Here is a 20,286-nt window from a genome sequence, read left to right as displayed (position 1 = left end):
TACACTGCACAGTATAGAGGGGGTGCTGCTGCCATGTGACCGTCCTACAGGCACAGAGACAGGTCCTCCCTGCACTAAAATCCGTTACCCCCCCCCCCCCCGGCTCATTTTTCGGCGCGGTGGTCTTGTTTGGAGACCCACCCACCCTAATATAATTTGATGTGATGTGTGTATTGGAGTTGGTTGTCATTGCGGCCTGCGGGGTAAGCCAGGTCTTTGTGTGTGAAGGAGGTCTTCGCCGAAGGGTGGACACCTAAAATAATTTGGTCATCTTCGAGTTCGGTAATGGAGGGCAAACAGTTGTGCCCGAGACGACGTCCATGTCTGGCGGCCGGTTACCAAGGCTGTTTGTCAATTATGGTCTTATATAAACCTCCGGACCCTTTGCCTCATTTATTTGGCACTTTTGGATTTTTGATTAGTTACGTTTACAAAGTTCAATACAATTCTCTTACATTCAGTATTCAATAAAATGTCTGCTTTGGCCAAAATTTTCCAAAGAAGCAGCCTCACTGCTTTATTATTAGCATAAGATTCATATTGGCTTTTAAATTGGGGGAGAGAGCTTAAAGAGAAACTCCGACCAAGAATTGAACTTTATCCCAATCAGTAGCTGATACCCCCTTTTACATGAGAAATCTATCCCTTTTCCCAAACAGACCATCAGGGAGCGCTGTATGACCAGGGCCGGTTCAAGTAACAATGGGCCCTAGGGCAAAATTAGCCTGGAGGCCCCCCAACAGACACTCCCCGACCAAAAAGCGTCATTAGAGGACCTTTGTTGCAGCCAAATTTCCGTCCTGGGCCCGAGCTGGCTGCTGACCCTCCCCCAATCACCTCCCAACTCTGCAGAGTCCCTGGGGAGCAACAGTTAAGATGGGGGAGGGACACATTGGGGGCCCCTACAGGCTCTGGGGCAATTGCCCATTTTTTCCTATGGTAGCTCCGGCCCTGTGTATGACTGATATTGTGGCAAAACCCCTCCCACACAAAACTCTGAGGACCGTGGTACTCCGGGCAGTTTCCTGTCTGTGAACCCTGTTGCATTGTGGGAAATAGCTGTTTACAGCTGTTTCCAACTGCCAAAAAAGCATGCAGCAGCTACATCACCTGCCAGCAGTAAAAATGTCCCCATGTGATAAATGTCAGAATGTAAATCAGGGATTTAAAAGATTTTAAATGCGCAAACACCGACTAAATCATTTATACATAATTATTGTAAAAATGAAGCACTTTTTTTAATTACATTATTTTCACTGGAGTTCCTCTTTAAGACATGCCCGGTATCATGTCCTTCCTACAGCACCGTCAGAACCTGGATATCTCATTTTACGACTGAACAGTTCATCATTGAAGATGAAGATGAGCCCAACATTTTGGCTGTGCAGGGAGGACTTTGTGGCTGGGTTGGTAGCGGAGGATGAAGCCCGACTCCATGTTCACTGCCGAGAGGCATAATCCACCGACACCATTATCTGATGACTGCTCAGCGATCCGCACAGCGCTAAATCCCAGCGTGAAAGGGCCGGCACCGCTTTCCTGCGCGTCAGCAGATTATAACCCCCCCCCCCCAGCTCAGACTCATTAACCTCTCCCTCCCCTGCTGTCACATCACATCACAGAGGCCTATTCCAGGAATAATTATTGTATAGTGTGGGGAGAAATGAAATCAGCCAATGAGAATAATGGTGGCTTGCATGCAAGTTGAATGCAGATTATAGGCCGCTCAGCAGCCGTACCAAATCAAAATCAGTGCATTTGATTGGCCCAATGCTAAGCTGCCTATAATGTGTACTAAACGTGCATACAAGCAATAACTATGAGCCTCGCATTGATCTCAAGGGAGAAACAGTTTAGAATCGTTATTGCTGTCCTGTGTCCTCATCTGTGAAAATTTCAACCACTTCCTGCCCAGAAAGGAAGTGGTGAAATCTCTCTAAAGGTTCCCTAACAATCCAATTTCCTGAACGACTGACCACGCAATCGATTGGAAAGGATCACTCAGGCCCACCTACAGAGGGGAAAGGATAAGCAATCCGATCAGCCTTAAAGAAACGTTCCGAAATTCAGATTGAGAAAAGGATTGATAGAATGATAGTTTGTCTCCACTTACGGCACCCAATCGATCATACGGATAATTTTTCCGGAGATTGTACCGTTAATGGGCACCTTAAGGTCTGGTTCACATAACTTGCCGATCCGCACTGTACCCACAGCATCTTTTGAGTGATTTCGTTTAGAAGATTCAAAAGTGCTTGAAAAATCATTTTGCAAAATCACAGCTGAACTGAGAGGAATATGGAGGCTGCCATATTTATTTCCATTTAAACAATGCTAGTTACATAGCTATCCAGCTGATCCTTTGCCTCTAATATGTTTAGCCACAGCCCCTAAACAAGCATGCAGCAGATCAGGTGTTTCTGACCTTATTGTCAGATCTGACAAGATTAGCTGCATGCTTATTTCTTGTGTGCGATTCAGACACTACTGCAGCCAAATAGACCAGCAGGGCTGCCAGGCAACTGGTATTGTTAAAAAGGAAAAAAGGGAAATACATATGGCAGTCTGAATATCCCTCTTGTTACAGCAGTCCTTTAAAGTCAATGGGAACCATTATCATAAAAATAAAATAAATAAAAAATCAGCCAGATAAGGAGAGGGAAGACTCCGGGTCCTAGAGAGCCTCCCCGCTCCGCTCTCGGCCCCTGTTCCAGTGCTGGATTCTCAGTAAGGGCTCGTTTCCACTATTGCGGTGCGGTGCGGAATCGCCTGGATTCCACCGCTGATGAAATCGCATCCTTCATGCTCCATGCGTTTTTTGCCGCGAATTCGCATGTGAATTTGCATAGGTGAGGGTATATGCGATTTTAACCATGTCACTGCCTGTGTGAATTTACATTGGTACCTATGCGAATTTGCATGCGAATTCGCGGCAAAAACCGCATGGGGAAATCGCATGCAATTTCCCTATTAAATACATTGCATGCGATTTGCATGCAATTCGCATGCATTCCACTCACAGGCGAATTCTGCGGCTCTCTTGTGCATTTTTTCACCGCTGAAAAAAAACGCACCTCAACAACGCTACAGTGGAAACAGGCCCATCCACTTGCATTACATGTGTGAATCCGCATGCGTTGGACGCATGCGGATTCACGATAGTGGAAACGAGCCCTTAGAGGTATCTAACTAATTGGTGAAATACTGCTTTCTGCTGCTGCAGGAGGCTGCGAGAGCCCGAGTGCTCCTAAAGATGGCGGCTCCGTACTGCGCCTGCGCTAGCGCGCTCTCCTGCATGGAGTCACTTGTCTTCTGGAGCACTCGGGATTCTGAAGCCTACTGCAGGCGGGGGATTGAAACGTGTAGCCGGCATTTAAACGAGGAGACCGTGAGAGGGACGCAGAGCCTTTCTTCTTCATAGGCAAGTGTCTGGACCATTTTTGTTTATGTTTTCTTTATTCCCACTGACTTTAAAGAGGAACTCCAGTGAAAATAATGTAATAAAAAAAAGTGCTTCATTTTTACAATAATTATGTATAAATGATTTAGTCAGTGTTTGCTCATTGTAAAATCTTTTAAATCCCTGATTTATATTCTGACATTTATCACATGGTGACATTTTTACTGCTGGCAGGTGATATAGCTGCTGCTTGCTGTTTTGGCAGTTGGAAACAGCTGTAAACAGCTATTTCCCACAATGCAACAAGGTTCACAGACAGGAAACTGCCCGGAGTACCACGGTCCTCAGAGTTTCTTGTGGGAGGGGTTTCACCACAATATCAGTCATACAGCGCCCCCTGATGGTCTGTTTGTGAAAATGAATAGATTTCTCATGTAAAAGGGGGTATCAGCTACTGATTGGGATAAAGTTTAATTCTTGGTCGGAGTTTCTCTTTAAGCACTATTAACAAATAATGTTTACCCCACTAATCACAGGGCAAAAATCCACGACTTTCAAAGTTGTGGATTTTGCTGCCCAGGGAGGCAGAGCTTAGTGCTGTAGCCCTGCCTCCATTCACGTCAATCCACCGGGGATCTCCGCCTCTCCCCGCCCCTCTCAGTGAAAGAAGATTGAGAGGGGCGAGGAGAGGTGGCGATCAGCGGGGATTGACACGAGTAGAGGCAGAGCCACAGCGCTAAGCTCTGACTCCACCAGGAAGCGCTCCCCGATTTTAGCCCTGGGGATTTGGGGGGTATAAACCCCTCGTTCTGCTGCGGGGATGCTGCATTTTAGCACTAGCCATAGTGCTTAACATAAATAAACGGTAAAAGCATGGATTTTATCTCGCTTCAGGAGTCTCTTTAATTACAGAGTAGCTGAAGGGGACAGACGGAATGATGAGATAACGTGTGTACATGTAGCGCCAATCCTACTCACTACTTATGTTCACTTTTTATTATATCGCAAGGGTTAATAAAGCAGTGTTTCTGCAATAAAATTGATTTACATGTCCATCCATTGAAAAAATAAATGAGAAAAATAAATTGTAAGGTAAGTGTGCAGTCTATATATTTGCCACTAGATGGCACATTGCCCCTCTGTGAGTCTCAAATCACTAATCCAGCCCATCGATATCCAGCTGATTCAATCAGTTCAGAGGCGCTTTCCGTGTTCCCTACTACAGACTGTTTATACCCCTACCTATTGCCTGATGAAGCGGGTTAGTCCTGCGAAACGCGTTGCATCTGTTCAGGGGAATATACAATAAATGTGTCAAAATTGACAGTTACTGTGTCTGCTTCTTGGAGGTAAGTCCACCGCTGCCTCCCAAGCATTTTTAAATATTTTAGACATTTTTTATCCTGCTGGTGCCTCTGTTCTCTAGTACTAGTATTGTGGCCACACCTGGTGGAGGGGTGATATACCCCCTTTCTATCTGATCTACAGAGAGCGACTTCTTAATCCTGGGTGGGGACAGGTCTACTCTCCCTACCTGCCTATACAGTGGCTGCCTATCGGGTAACCCTAGTTTGTGAGTATTTATTCTCACACTGCTATATTCACTCACTTCCAGTACATACTACACTATATTGGGCTCTCTGTGTTCTTTTTATAATACCAGTTGCCTGGCTATCCTGCTATCTCTAATACTTTTAGCCATAGCCCCTGAACAAGCATGCAGCAGTACTGGTGTTTCTGACATTGGCCTCAATTCACAAAGCTTATCTCCTGTCTTTAATAACTCTTCTACAGTTGTTACCATGGTGATAAGGCATGTAGTATTCAGGAAACATTTTACCTCAGGCAAACCTAAAGTTAACTCTTCAATCCTTAAAATAACTCCAGAGTTAAAGACAGGCTGTTTATTAACTGCATGTGAAAATAACTACAGAGGAGGTAACTTAACTACAGAGGAGGTAACTTAACTACAGAGGAGGTAACTTAACTACAGAGGAGGTAACTTAACTACAGAGGAGGTAACTTAACTACAGAGGAGGTAACTTAAGGAATGAAGAGATAAGATAACTCTCTCTTATGTGGAGGTAAGTTTTCTCTTGCCTTATTATCTCCAGCATGATCTTAGTGAATTGAGGCCAATGTCAGATATGGCAAGATTAGCTGCATGCTTGTTTCTGGTGTGATTCAGACACTACAGCAGTCAAATAGATCAGCAGGGCAGCCAGGTAACTGGTATTGTTTAACAGGAAACAAATATGGCAGCCTCCATATCCCTCTCACTGCCCACTACAATTGAATGACATGCAACTAGCCAGGCCAGATATAATCAGCCAATTGGATTTGTCTGTGGGTGGGGCCTGCAGGGACCCCCCTCCCCTCTCTATAAGTCAGTGCAGGACATTGAGTCGAGTCCACTGTGCACAGCTCACATATAAAGGAAGCTGCGCTTCTGCTGCAGAGACCTCAGATAGAGGAAGGAGAGGCGCCAAACGGAAGCAGCCACATTACACACAGACCAGTATTAACCCTCTGTACTCAGGAAGACACACACAGACATCTGTAACACAGACAGGGCGGTTTGCTGAAATTCTATAGAACTCTGTGAGCAGCACATGCAAAGTATTCCTACAGACCGCTCCGGATTTGCATCCTGCAGCAGTTTGAAACTGTAATGTACTGTATCTTGTTTTGTTAAAAGACACGCAAAGGCGTTTCCAAAATGAAAACAAACAAAAAAATTGTGCATGAAAAATGCACAGGAACACGCATACGCAGCGAGATGCAATGTCAGCGCTACGCTCGCGATTTCACGCGGCCCGGACAGAGAGATTGTCGACACGGAGCCCGATTCAATAACGGTTCTCCTCAGTTTTCTCATCTATCTATCATCTTATCTAAAAAAAAATTATTTTCAACATCTAATCTGTGAGCAAAGTGTTAAAAAGTAAGCAAGTAAAGTCTGTTAGAAAGTACTAAAGAGGAACTTTTAACTCAGGATTGAACATCATCCCAATCAGTAGCTGATACCCCCTTTCCCATGAAAAATCTATTCCTTTTCACAAACAGATCATCAGGGGGCGCTGTATAGCTGATATTGTGGTCAAACCCCTCCCACAGTGTGATGTCATGACCATGGTCCTGGCAGTTTCCTGTCTGTGAACCTCATTGCATTGTGGGAAATAATGACTCTTTCCAACAGCCAAGCAAGCAGCATCTCCCTCTGTGCATAGAACTCTCAGTAACGAACATTCCGTACAGATCACCTGGCAGAACTAAAGATGTCACCACCAGTGATAAATTTCAGAATGTAAATTAGGGGGAGGAAAGATTTTAAAATGGCCAAACACAGACTAAATCTATAAATGAATATTGTAAACAATAAGCAATTTGATTCATTTATGCATTAAATTTACCCAATAGAATCATCATCATCTCATTGCCCAGCCTCCCGTGGTCAGTATGGGACAGCTTCTATTGTATAAGCGATTACACTGATGACACTCCCTATCATATATAAGTGAGATTGCGGCACAACTGTTGCATTTCAGTGCATTTGGTATAGGACAGGTTCTCTTGGAGCAGATAATCACAAAAGACAAGCAGAGAAAAAGAAAAGGTCTTACGTTTCATCCAGATCCTCCACGAAGGCCGCCGCGGGAGCCAACAAGAACGCAGCGGCTGCAACAAAACACAAGGCAGAGGCGTTACCATCAATCCGTCACCTCCGCAGACTGCCAAGGAAGCTGCCCATACATTATACAATCTTGATTGTATGCTCTGGCCAAATCTATGTAGCAAGAGGAATAAACCAACTGAACATACCCCATGCCGGTTCTACTGGTGCGAGCCACACACAGGTCAATTCATCTCAGTCTGTTCGGAAATGACAAGCTAATCATTTTGTCTAGCATGTTGTTACTGAGCCAATCAGATGAACTTCCTGTCAATTTTGATTGGCTTAATGCCAAGCTCCGTATAATTTGTATTTCATTTGCATGCAAGAGACAATTATTAGTTGCCCATTGACCACCATCTGTCGATCAGGTTGACAGAATCTACTGAGAATCTGCTGAACCCAACATCCCCGACTGATAACTTTCACTCTACGATGGACGGAAGGGTTGATTTTTCCCAGCAGTATACGGCGTTAGCGGCGTACCGCCAGTGGCATGATGGGAGTTTTGGTTCCTTTACTGCTGTATGCCACTTAACACTACACTGACGCCGTATACTGCTGGGAAAGATGCGCATTTAACCTTTTCCATTCCATGTTATCACCAGCTTGTGTGCTGTAGCTCTGCCCCCATTGCGCACGCGCCAGCGTAATTACGCCATTGTGCGGCGCAGAGGGGATCACTTTGATCCACAAAGGGTGACTACATGCCAAACTCAATCCAACAATGGTGCCCCTAGTGGCAATCCCAAGTGTGTCCTTGTAGCATTTATATTACACAGCGAAAGGTTGAGGCCCATGGCAATCAACGTGCTGGACTACTTCAGACACATCGCCCCCCTACAATCCATCATGAACGCAGCAGCCAGACTCATCTACTCCTCCCATCGCTCTGTCTCCACAACTCCCCTACGCAAATCCCTTCATTGGCTTCCAATTCACTTCAGAATCAGCTTCAAGATCCTATGTTTGGCCTACAAATCCATACACAAGTCCTGCCCAAGCTACATCTCTGACCTGGTCAGCAGATATACACCTGGCCGCCCACTTCGCTCCTCCAACCACCTCCTCTTAACCACCCCACGCATCTCGCACTCCCATGCATGACTGCAGGACTTCACTAGAGCTGCCCCCATCCTGTGGAACTCACTCCCACTGCCCACCAGGCTCGCTCCCACCTTCAAAAAGGCACTCAAAACTCACTTCTTCAAGGAGGCCTACATCAACTCAACACTGCCCTAATCCTTTCCCCCAAGAACTTCCTGCTGCACCCTCTCCTTTCGTGTCACCAGCCCCTCCCTCTAGATTGTAAGCCTTTGGCAGGGCCCTGTCCCCTTGTGTATCATACATGACTGTGTGCACTTTACCCAGAATTTGGAACTTGTATTATTACCACTAGCACTCCAGTCTATGATCTGGCATTGTACTATTATCTGCATTGTGTTGTGTATCTTATTGCTATTACCTGTATTGTTGTATCTATTGTCTATTACCTGTATTGTGCTGTCACCCCTGTTATCATTGTCTGTAATCCTATGTATTGTACAGCGCTGCGTAATATGTTGGCGCTATATAAATCTAATAAAATAATAATAATAATAATATTGGCTGAGGGCGTGTGAGACTTGATCCAGGACCGGCTCCCCCAGTGGCGGCCATTTTTCCTGTAACAATTTAAAGCCCCATACAAACTATACCAACATGAAGGCAAGAAATAGCATATCATCTAGTCCTATGTTGCATACACACATCCAATCTTGATTGGTCAGTTTTACCATCTCCATGAAGTATGCGGGCCAACAGATCAGCAAAAACTCGGTATACAGAGGCGCCAGAGTAGAGTAAAACGTTTTAAAAACCGCTTAAAAGGAGAGGGGGATGTTAAGGTGGACTCACCTCCCTCTTACAAAAAAAGAAAACTCACTTGAGTCTCAATAAAATAGAATTGTCAAGTAATTTATTCAACTCCACAAATGCAACGCGTTTGGCGGGCGTGACCCCGCTTCCTCAGGCAAAAATGGGAGCACAACTCAGTGGGCCAAGCAATAAGTTTGAGCGCCTCTGGGCCAACAGATATTGAATACTATGACTGGATTGGGCATGATTCATAAAGCTTTTTCCCCCGTTTTCACCTTATATCTGTTACATTTGTAAGCTCTCAAAAACCAAAAATAAAACATAATTAAGGCAAGAAAAGTAATATTGAAGTGAAGTTAATCAGGAACAGCTTACTTTGAGTGATTACTTTGCTTGTAAATGTGCTGAAAGGTTATTTTTTATCAATCTGGTGATAAATAAGTCATTTATGGGAAGTTTTGTAAATAGAGCCCCGTGTGTAGGTAAAGTCTTGTGCTAGTCTACTTTAGGGGTGTCAGCAGGAAACCTCATAGTGTTTCACAACATTTTATTGGTATGTACCCCTTTTAAATCTCTGTACTCACCAAGTACCCCTAGTATGGTAAACATTATCACAAGAACCCCTTGATAAATGTATATTTAATCGTAGTGCATGATAATTGGTTCTAAACAATGTGCAAGCATTTACTATTGCTTTTACTTAGCTAAAATACTAATTTGGTGTTGTTTAAGATTTATCATTTTCTAAAACTCTAAATTTGTTATGTTTGGTGAAGTATATGAAGCCTGAGTACCCCCTGGAACCATCAGAAGTACCCCCTGGAACCCTCAGAAGTACCCCCTGGAACCCTCAGAAGTACCCCCGGGAACCCTCAGAAGTACCCCCGGGAACCCTCAGAAGTACCCCCGGGAACCCTCAGAAGTACCCCCGGGAACCCTCAGAAGTACCCCCTGGAACCCTCAGAAGTACCCCCTGGAACCCTCAGAAGTACCCCCGGGAACCCTCAGAAGTACCCCCGGGAACCCTCAGAAGTACCCCCGGGAACCCTCAGAAGTACCCCCTGGGTTACAGCACGTTGTGAACCTAGGTCATAGGGAACCATTCGCCAATCACAGCTCCCTCTACAGCACGAAGCATTGTAATTGGCTGATTAATGTGGGCGTAGTTTACTACCACCTATTGGAAACCCAGCAGTTGAAGAGGGTGACATCCACCCAATCACGTTAGCTGAATTCTCCTAAGAGGTTTCCTGCCGGGTCCCCTAAAGTAGAATAGCGCCAGCTCTCATACTACATGGAGGTAGTAAAGTTTGCCAGTCAGTGACCAATCAAAATTGGATGTGTGTACACAACTCCCCTCCACACACAATGCTTAGCATTAACCTCTTCCTGCCTGGCAGGACTGGTTTAAGGAACCCCAGGGGAAACTTCAGCTCCCTCCCCGATGATAGATGTTTTCCCCAGACCCTCCCAAGTGGTCTCCACTACTGCTCCTCATTGCCTGGACAGCCAGGAAACTGGTATTGCTTAAAAGTAAATAAATAGGGCAGCCCCCATATCCTTCTCGCTTCGGGTGCCCTTTAAGTCAATGGGCTGATTAGCACCTAATGCATTTTTATCTGCCGCAGAGCCGGATTAAGGCTAAATGGGGCCCTAAGCAAAGTAACTGATTTGGGCCCCCCTCCCATCATGTCGTAATAGAATCAGAAGATGCAGCTACACAGCAACATGTCGCACACACCGGGCAGCCGAGCTACTGGTTGCTATGGGCAACAGCCCGCTTTCCTCTGTGGGTGCACAATGCAGGGAATAGCAGCAGCAAAATGCAGAGTGAGAGATGAATGGCTGGGACATTTGCACTCAGGGGCTGGGGCATCCCTGTGAAGAGGGCGCCAGATATCACAGCAGCAGCACTTTCCCCCTGCATCTCCAGCCTGGCAATAGCAGAAAGCTCTGGACACCGCCAAACCGGAAGCCGTTCCCCAGATAGAATTACATAACCACCCCCACCACTGAATAACCAATTTCCTCCCAAACTAGACAGCCACCATGCAGCCTCCATCCCAGTGAATACGATAGGCCAGCAGAGAAGGCAGCCGCAGTGGGGGAGAATGACAGCACCAGATGACTCACATTCACCTATTGCGATCCAAGCAATAGAGGTCCCGTCATCCGGAGCCCATCTGTCTCCTCTAGAGTGCTCATGCGGTAAGGCTGCATTTCCACTTGTGCGGTGTGGATCGCCGCGGTAGAAATTCGGATGCGAATTTCGCATGCGGGTCTATGCAAATTTTCATGCGAATTTGCATGGATGACGATGTATGCGAATTTAACCATGGCAGTGCTGGTGTGTTTGTCCAGTGTTTGTATGCGAATTTATTCGCATACCCAAACCGCATGCAAATTTCCTATTCAATATTGAATGCGATTCGCATAGCGGTATGCGGTATGCGAATTCTGATGGCTCTGCCGGGCGAATTTTTTCTGCACAGAAAAACGCAAAGGAATCCTGACAAGTGGAAACAGGCCCATTCACTTGTATTGCTATGCGAATTTGCACGCGAAAAACGCATGCGTATTCACGATAGTGGAAATGGGCCTTAAAAGTGAGGCAATTACCTCAAAATGTGTCTCCAATTTGAGATTCTCAATTGAAAAGTTTGTGTTAATTAAGGATTTTTTTTATCACCTACAAATGGTAGGTGATAATGATCACTTCTCTGCTTTTGGCCTTCAGGATGGAGCCTTTTGAGCTTTCTTTGCTCGAGTTTATGTCAATGTTACACAGAAGGCAGAAAAGACAAGTGTGTCTAATCTCAAGGCGCACTTTCACACCTCCTACAGTCTCTCTTAGATGATTTAATAGATGCCGAGGAGGAAATTCATCTCTGCTCTAAAAGATAAGCAACAGCATAATTACCTTTAAAGAAAAACATTTTTGTTACAGCTGATCCTGCAAAAAAAAAAATCTCCAGTGTGTGTACTTCCTGCTTTCGTGGAAGCAGACATAGGGTTAACATCCTGAGTTTACAAATTAGCTGCTCTACTGAGGCAGCCAGCTGGCACAGCTGAGAGCTCAAATTACAGTTGTGATTAGTCACAGATGAGGGGGAATTAGACAGGCTAAATTACATACATACGGGGTGCATTTATATATGTTTTCATTCTGTCCTGTGCAAGAGTTGAGGTCCCACTGTAAATGTGACCGGCTTTCCTGGGCCGTCTCTGTGTAATGGGTGACAAGCATATGGGCTGCCCTACAGTGGTCAAAAAAAGCTTTATTTCCGTACATATTACTGACAGTTTTATCACCTGTTTATCACCTGTTTTATTGCACTTTTAGCAAACATTTATCACACTTGGTACATTTTTAGTGAATACTCAAAAAATAAAAAATACAAATATTGGTAATTATCACTGAAGGTAATTTTTCACCCAAAAAAAGAGTTAGTGCATGTTATTGTGAAAAGAGCCCATTGTGGGTAAACATGCACATTGTCACCTAGCAAAAGCACAGTGTGAAAATACATTCACTTTTTCCACACAGACAAATGTGAACTCTGCCTTCAGGGGAAACTGCAGCAGATCAGGTGTTTCTGACATTATTGTCAGATCTGACAAGATTAGCTGCATGCTTGTTTCTGGTGTGGTTCAGACACTACTGCAGCCAAATAGATCAGCAGGACAACCAGGCAACTGGTATTGTGTAACAGGAAATAAATATGGCAGCCTCCATAGGTCTTACACCTCGGGTTCCTTTTAAGCCTGGTAAGCACATCCAATCTTGATTGGCTAATTTTACCACCTCCATGTAGTATGAAATCAAACAGCTTTTTAACACTTTGAACAGTGTGTGTGTAGGTAAGCGCTAATACTACAAGGGATCGACCAATTAAAATTGGATGTGTGTACATACCTTTAATGTGCAGTATACAGGGAAATCAGACATTGTATAAACAGCACTATCTGATGATTTCAATTATGTGCCACCCTTGTGTTCTGAAAGCAGATTACTCCACTTAAAGGGAACCTAAACTGAGAAGGATCTGGATTTTTCCTTTTAAAATAATACCGGTTGCCTGACTCTCCTGCTGATCCTCTGCCTCTAAAGGCTAGTACACACTAGCAATTTTGATGGATCAATCATTGGTCAATTTTACCACCTCCATGTAGTATAAGGGCCAAACAGATTTTCAATTCTATGCAGATTATATAGGTAAATGGTCATACTACATGGAGGTGGTAAAATTGACCAAATTGACCAATGATTGATCCATCAAAATTGCTAGTGTGTACTAGCCTTAATACTATTAGCCACAGCCCCTGAACAAGCATGCAGATCAGGTGCACTGACTGACGTCAGACTGGATTAGCTGCATGCTTGTGTCAGGTGTGTGATTCAGCCACTACTGCAGCCAGAGATCAGCAGGAAGCCAGGCAATTGGTATTGTCTAAAAGGAAACATCCATATTTCTCTCAGTTAAGGTTCCCTTTAAGCCTGATCCACTGGAGTAGTGCTTTTGAGCGCTGCTAGATATGGGCGCAGCCGGCGCCTCCATAGACTACAATAGGAATCAGTCTATAGCGGCACTCAGTGAGTAACGTCGGCGCTGTCAGAAGACGGTGTCGTGGTTGCTTAAAAAACACAATAATTCGGCCTCCAGCAATCTCTGGAAGCCGAATTGTTTCATTCCCCCACTATCCATGTTGGCCTGGAGGGGGAATAGTAATTAAAACGGCCCGGACTTGTGCAGAAGCAGGATCAGCCATATACCGCTGTATCCTGCGCCCAAGTCCACCGGCGCCAATTTCAAATGTACTCTGATCCACACATACAATTTTTATTGGCCAATCACTGACCAGTTTTACCACCTCAATGCAGCATGAGAGCTTATCTACACAATCTGCGCATAGTATTCAATATCTGTTAACCCTCGTACTACATGGAGGGGGTAAAACTGTCCAATCAAAATTGAAGGTGTATGCCAGGCTTCAGTCTGCAGCGCAGCAATGTCCCAGCCAGCATTATTGAATGGGATCAGCCCTGCAACAGAGAGCAAGTCCCATGCGCTGCTGTGAAAAACACAGCCGTCTGCCGTATACAACGATTCAAAAACGTGCAAATTGCGCATGTAGTGATTTACATGTGTTCTTGTAATGCCTGTAAACACTACAGAGATGTCCGTTAAAGGGAAACGCTTTAACCGCGTTTCTCATCGCTTTTCGGGGCCGGGACGCCACACGCTGCGTTTACTCGGACAATAATCAGCCGCGGTTAAACCGCCTCTCGCGTACACGGCAGCCCTGCGCACACAGATGTCACACGGCCATTTAATGACCTAATAGACGCGCCCGTAGCGCAGCCTGGCATCGCCATAGACCAGGCACATCGGCAGCAATGCCTCCAGATATCCCCAGCTACATCATCACAATGAGGTCAGCCATGGCAGCCTCCCTCATCTCTCAGCACAGTGAGGCTGGGAGGGATGGCTGGGTGAACCACACGACCCAGCAGTCACCCCGTGACCCCAGCATGACCCAGGACCACCGCTGAGGGGAGAACAATAGGGACCGGCCGAGGAATAAAGCAGCTTTCATCAGTACCTGTTGCTAAGAAGCAGAGCCCGGCAGCCATAGTGAGAGGATATGATCCCGGAAGCAAACTGAGCTACATGAGAATGGCTGCCTCCTCCTCTCTCTGTCATCACTGGGAGGGGGAGAGGAGGGAGAGGCTGGAGGGATGAGGAGGAGGAGGGGAGAGAGCTCCAGTCATTCCTCTCATCAGCCTCAATGAGCTCTATTCTCAATGAGTTACCGCATGAGTTAAATTAGGTAGTGATAAACACCGACCAAAATATCTCCATTTTCAAATTCACAATTTTTTTTTACCTCATGCGGTAAAAGTGAGGTAAAAGTGTGGTAATTACCTCAAATTTATCTCCAATTTGAGATTCTCAATTGAAAAGTTGGTGTTAATTAAGGATGTTTTTATCACCTACAAATGGTAGGTGATAATTATCACTTCTCTGCTTTTGGCCTTCAGGATGGAGCCTATTGAGCTTTATTTGCTCGAGTTTATGTCAGTTTTACATAGAAGGCAGAAAAGACGAGTGTGTCTAATCTCAAGGCGCACTTTCCGACCTCGTACAGTCTTTTAGATGATTTAATAGATGCCGAGGAGGAAATTCTTCTCTGCTCTAAAAGATAAGCAACAGCATAATTACCTTTAAAGAAAAACATTTCTTTGTTACAGCTGATACAAATCCAGCAAACAATCTCCAGTGTATGTACTTCCTGCTTTCATGGAAGCAGACATGGGGTTAACATCCTGTGTTTACACATTAGCTGCTCTGCTGAGGCAGCCAGCTGGCAAAGCTGAGAGGTCAAATTACAGTTGTGATTATTCACAGATGAGGGGGAAGGACAGGCTAAATTATATACATACAGGGTGCATTTCTATATGTTTTCCTTCTGTCCTGTGCAAGAGTTGAGGTCCCACTTTAAATGTGACTGGCTTTCCTGGGTCGTCTCTGTATAATGGGTGGCAAGTATATGGGCTGCCCTACAGTGGTCAAAAAAGCTTTATTTCCGTACATATTACTGACCGTTTTATCACCTGTTTTATCACCTGTTTTATCACCTGTTTTATCACCTGTTTTACCGCACTTTTATCAAACATTTATCACACTTGGTACATTTTTAGTGAATACTCACTTTTTTCACTATTTTTAGTGAATTATAACTGGAGGTAATTTTTCACCCAAAAAAGAGTTACCGCACATGGTTTTGTGAATAGAGCCCAATGTCTGACCTGCTATCAGCACCACTGCAAAAATATCACTTCAAGGAACACTATCCAGAAAAATTGTAAAATGTAAAATACATGTAAACACATACAAATAAGAAGTAGGTTTCTTCCAGAGTAAATTGAGTCATTGTTTTAGTTTCTTTTTAGTTTAATTTTCTCCTATGTTCCTGCTGCTTACAGTAGGTAGTAGGAATCTGACAGAACCGACAGGTTTTGGACTGGTCCATCTCTTCATGGGGGATTCTCAGCATGGCCTTTATTCGTTATAAAGACACTCCCTGAAAAGCATTTCTACAGAGATGCTGGCCAGCCTTCCTGCTCGCTGCACACTTTTCGGGCAGTTGGATGGAGGAACTGCCATTCGTCAAGTGCTTTTGAAAATAAATAAAACCCTGAGAATCACCCATGAAGAGATGGGCTAGTCCAAAGCCTGTCGGTTCTGTCAGATTTCTACTACCTACTGTAAGTGACAGCAGCATAGGAGGGAAGTAATTTATGGCTCATTTTACTCTGGAAGAAATGTACTTCTTATTTGTATGGTTTTTTTTGTGTTTAAAATGTAGCGATTTTCAGGATAGTGGTCCTTTAAAGGGAACCTGAAGTGAGAGGTATATGGAGGCTGCCATATTTATTTCCTTTTAAACAATACCAGTTGCCTGGCTGTACTGCTGATTCTCTGCCACTATATGCTATTAGCCATAGACCCTGAACAGGCATGCAGCAGATCAGGTGTTAGGGCCAGTGCATACCAAAAATCTCTAGCATAATAGCAAGCGCTAAGCGTTTTTTGAAGTGATTTTTCTAAGTGATTCTAGGAATGTGCCTAGCGATTTTATATGTATACCTAGTGATTATTGGAGCGTTTTTCTGTAGCTTTTTTTATGTTCAGTAGAGCTGCAAGTGTACTGGTTTTGTATCAAAAACGCTTGTAAAATCGCTCTGATCTAGCACTTTCCAGAGTGATTTTCCACTTGCGTTTTTAAAAAGCGCTCAGAAGCGCTCTTGGTGTGCCCCAGCCCTAAGGGCCCATTCACACTAGAAGCGCTTTTCTGAGAATTTTGCGATTGATTAGCGTTTTATAAAATCACAGAAAAATTGCCAAATCTTTGGGTACCCGATTGCTTTTTCCGCAATTGCAGCTAATGTCAGAAACACCTGATCTGCTGCATGCTTGTTCAGGGGCTATGGCTAATAGTATTAGAGGCAGAGGATCAGCAGGGCTGCCAGGCAACTGGTATTGCTTGAAAGGAAATGCATGTGGCAGCCTCCATATTCTTCTCTCTACAGACCTTTAACCAATACTAGTTGCCCGGCAGCCCTGTTGATCACTTGGGCTGCAGTAGTGGCTGAATCACACACCTGAAACAAGCATGCAGCTAATCTTCTCAGATGTGACAATAATGTCAGAAACACCTGATCTGCTGCATGCTTGTTCAGGGGCTTCGGCTAAAAATATTAGAGGCAGAGGATTAGCAGGGCTGCCAGGCATCTGGTATTGTTTAAAAGGATATAAATATGGCAGCCTCCATATAACTCTGGCTTCAGGAAGTGAGAGGGGTACGGAGGCTGCCATATTTATTTCCTTTTAAACAATACCAGTTGCCTGGCTATCCTGCTAGTCCTCTGCCTCTAGGAGCATAATAGACTGTGCAGAAAACCAGTTTTATGCATTTCGGAAGTCTGCGTTTTTCTGTGCATTTTTTTCTATGTTTTTATGATTGCTGTTTGTGTTTTTCTAAACACTTTTTTGTGCGTTTGCATTTTCACAACATCCTCCGATTTTTCAGTGAATAAAAATACAGCATCATGTTTATTTTATTTATTTTTTTCCCCATAGGAAAGCATTGTATGCAAATCACATGCTAAGCAAAACAAGCAGCAATTTGAGCGTTATGTTGGGCATAGACGATGCTTTTTCGCCTTATCAATCGAGCCGCTGATGGCTCGATTAATAATATCCAACAGGTCCGATGACCCGCCAGATCGATTCTCGGCTCGATCCCCAGCGGGAATCGATCCGGACGGCCGTGGGGATGCGGCGGGAGTCGATCTGGCGGCTAATCGAGCTGCCAGATCGCAGCGTCTATGCCCAGCATTAGTCTAGTTTAGGGGATCCAGCAGGAAACCTCAAAGGGAACAGTTCTCCAATCACAGCTCCCTCTACAGCATGAAGCATTGTGATTGGCTGAATAGTGTGGGCGTGGCTGACATAGCAGTTCAAGTGGGTGTCGTCCATCGAATCACGTCAGCTGATTTTCCCTGTGAGGTTTACTGCTGGGTCCCCTAAACTAGACTAGCGCCACAAGACAGCCCATAGACTTCTATTGTGTACAATATCGCATGCATTCTCTGCACTCCGGAAAAACATTGCTGATTCCGCAAAATGTGCTCCCAGCCTTAACCTTCCTGGCGGTAAGCCCGAGCTGAGCTCGGGGTAAGCCGCCGGAAGGCACCGCTCAGGCCCCGCTGGGCCGATTTGCATAATTTTTTTTTTGCTGCACGCAGCTAGCACTTTGCTAGCTGCGTGCAGTGCCCGATCGCCGCCGCTACCCGCCGATCCGCCGCTATCCGTCGCGCCGCAGCCGCCCCCCCCCCCCCAGACCCCGTGCGCTGCCTGGCCAATCAGTGCCAGGCAGCTCTATGGGGTGGATCGGAATCCCCTTTGACGTCACGACGTCGATGACGTCGGTGACGTCATCCCGCCCCGTCGCCATGGCGACGGGGGAAGCCCTCCGGGAGATCCCGTTCTTTGAGGGGCTGGGGGGATGCCGCTGAGCAGCGGCTATCATGTAGCGAGACTTTGTCTCGCTACATGAAAAAAAAAAAAAAGAAATTAAAAAAAAAGATTTGCTGCCCCCTGGCGATTTTTTTGCAAACCGCCAGGAGGGTTAAGCTACGTACACACATGCAATACCTGTCGGCTGTGTTTTAGCCGATGATAGTTGTGGGTGTAAAGCGGCCGTTGATCAATGTTGCTCAGGCATTGGGGGTAGTTATTGATCTGTCCAATCAGATCTTCAACCACTCTCAATGCCCAAGCATTACCGATCGCAATGCTATTTTCAAGCTTCCTGACCGATTGAATCTGCGCCACCGCCCGCCATCCCTCCACCCCGCTCCATAGCAACAGAACACATCAGTAGCCTCTAGGCTAGGCATGTGTCCGTACAGCATTGTTCCCTGAATTGTTGTCGGTCCTGATCAACGATGAGTGACAATTCTTGCATGTATGTGCAGTATTTACGGACAACTGTAGTGAGAGGTATATGAAGGCTGCCATATTTATTTCCTTTTAAGCAATGCAAGTTGCCTGGCTGTCCTGCTGATTCTTTCCCTCTAATACTTTTAGTCATAGACCCCGAACAAGCATGCAGCAGATCAGGTGTTACTCTGTGTCTGTACTGATAGTAAACTAGCTGCAGTGTGTGCTGATCTCTTCTACCTCCAGTATGTACAGTATAATCTGTTCCTCTGTGCCTGTACTGATAGTAAGCTAGCTGCAGCGTGTGCTGATCTCTGCTATATGCAGTATATACAGTATAAGCTGTTACTCTGTGCCTGTACTGATAGTAAACTAGCTGCAGTGTGTGTTGATCTCTGATACCTCCAGTATGTACAGTATAAGCTGTTGCTCTGTGCCTGTACTGATAGTAATCTAGCTGCAGTGTGTGCTGATCTCTGCTACCCCCAGTATTTACAGTATAAGATGTAACTCTGTGCCTGTACTGATAGTAACTAGCTGCAGTGTGTGCTGATCTCTGCTGCCTCCAGTATGTACAGTATAAGCTGTTACTCTGTGCCTGTACTGATAGTAACTAGCTGCAGTGTGTGCTGATCTCTGCTGCCTCCAGTATGTACAGTATAAGCTGTTACTCTGCGCCTGCACTGATAGTAATCTAGCTGCAGTGTGTGCTGATCTCTGCTACCTTCAGTATGCACAGTATAAGCTATTACTGTGCGCCTGTACTGATAGTAAACTAGCTGCAGTGTGTGCTGATCTCTGCTGCCTCCAGTATGTACAGTATAAGCTGTTACTCTGTGCCTGTACTGATAGTAAACTAGCTGAAGTGTGTGCTGATCTCTGCTACCTCCAGTATGTACAGTATAAGCTGTTACTCTGCGCCTGTACTGATAGTAAACTAGCTGCAGTGTGTGCTGATCTCTGCTACCTCCAGTATGTACAGTATAAGCTGTTACTCTGCCCCTGTACTGATAGTAAACTAGCTTCAGTGTGTGCTGATCTCTGCTTCCTCCAATATGTACAGTATAAGCTGTTACTCTGTGCCTATACTGATAGTGAACTTGCTGCAGTGTGTGCAGATCTCTGCTACCCCTAAGTATGTACAGTATAAGCTGTTACTCTGCCCCTGTACTGATAGTAAACCCAGCTGCAGTGTGTGCTGATCTCTGCTACCTCCAGTATGTACAGTATAAGCTGCTACATTGTGCCTGTACTGATAGTAAACTAGCTGCAGTGTGTGCTGATCTCTGCTACCTCCAGTATGTACAGTATAAGCTGTTACTCTGCGCCTATACTGATAGTAAAGT

General features: G+C 45.2%; 1 protein-coding gene across 1 annotated transcript in view; it reads right to left on the bottom strand.

The window, feature by feature from the left end:
* Nucleotides 1–14,642, bottom strand: part of TMX3 (thioredoxin related transmembrane protein 3) — a 69,551-nt gene extending 54,909 nt beyond the window's left edge. The window contains exons 1-2 of the mRNA XM_068238116.1: nucleotides 14,535–14,642; nucleotides 7,024–7,078 (exon numbers count right to left, since the gene is read on the bottom strand). Of these exons, the coding sequence (XP_068094217.1) occupies nucleotides 7,024–7,078; nucleotides 14,535–14,565 (86 nt within the window). The 5' untranslated portion in view covers nucleotides 14,566–14,642. The remainder of the gene's footprint in view (nucleotides 1–7,023; nucleotides 7,079–14,534) is intronic.
* Nucleotides 14,643–20,286: the final 5,644 nt, after the last annotated feature.

The sequence above is a fragment of the Hyperolius riggenbachi genome, chromosome 5 (assembly GCF_040937935.1).
Source record: "Hyperolius riggenbachi isolate aHypRig1 chromosome 5, aHypRig1.pri, whole genome shotgun sequence".
Lineage (NCBI taxonomy): Eukaryota > Metazoa > Chordata > Amphibia > Anura > Hyperoliidae > Hyperolius > Hyperolius riggenbachi.
The sequence above is the reverse complement of the archived record's forward strand: the minus strand, read 5'-3'. Positions and strand labels throughout refer to the sequence as shown.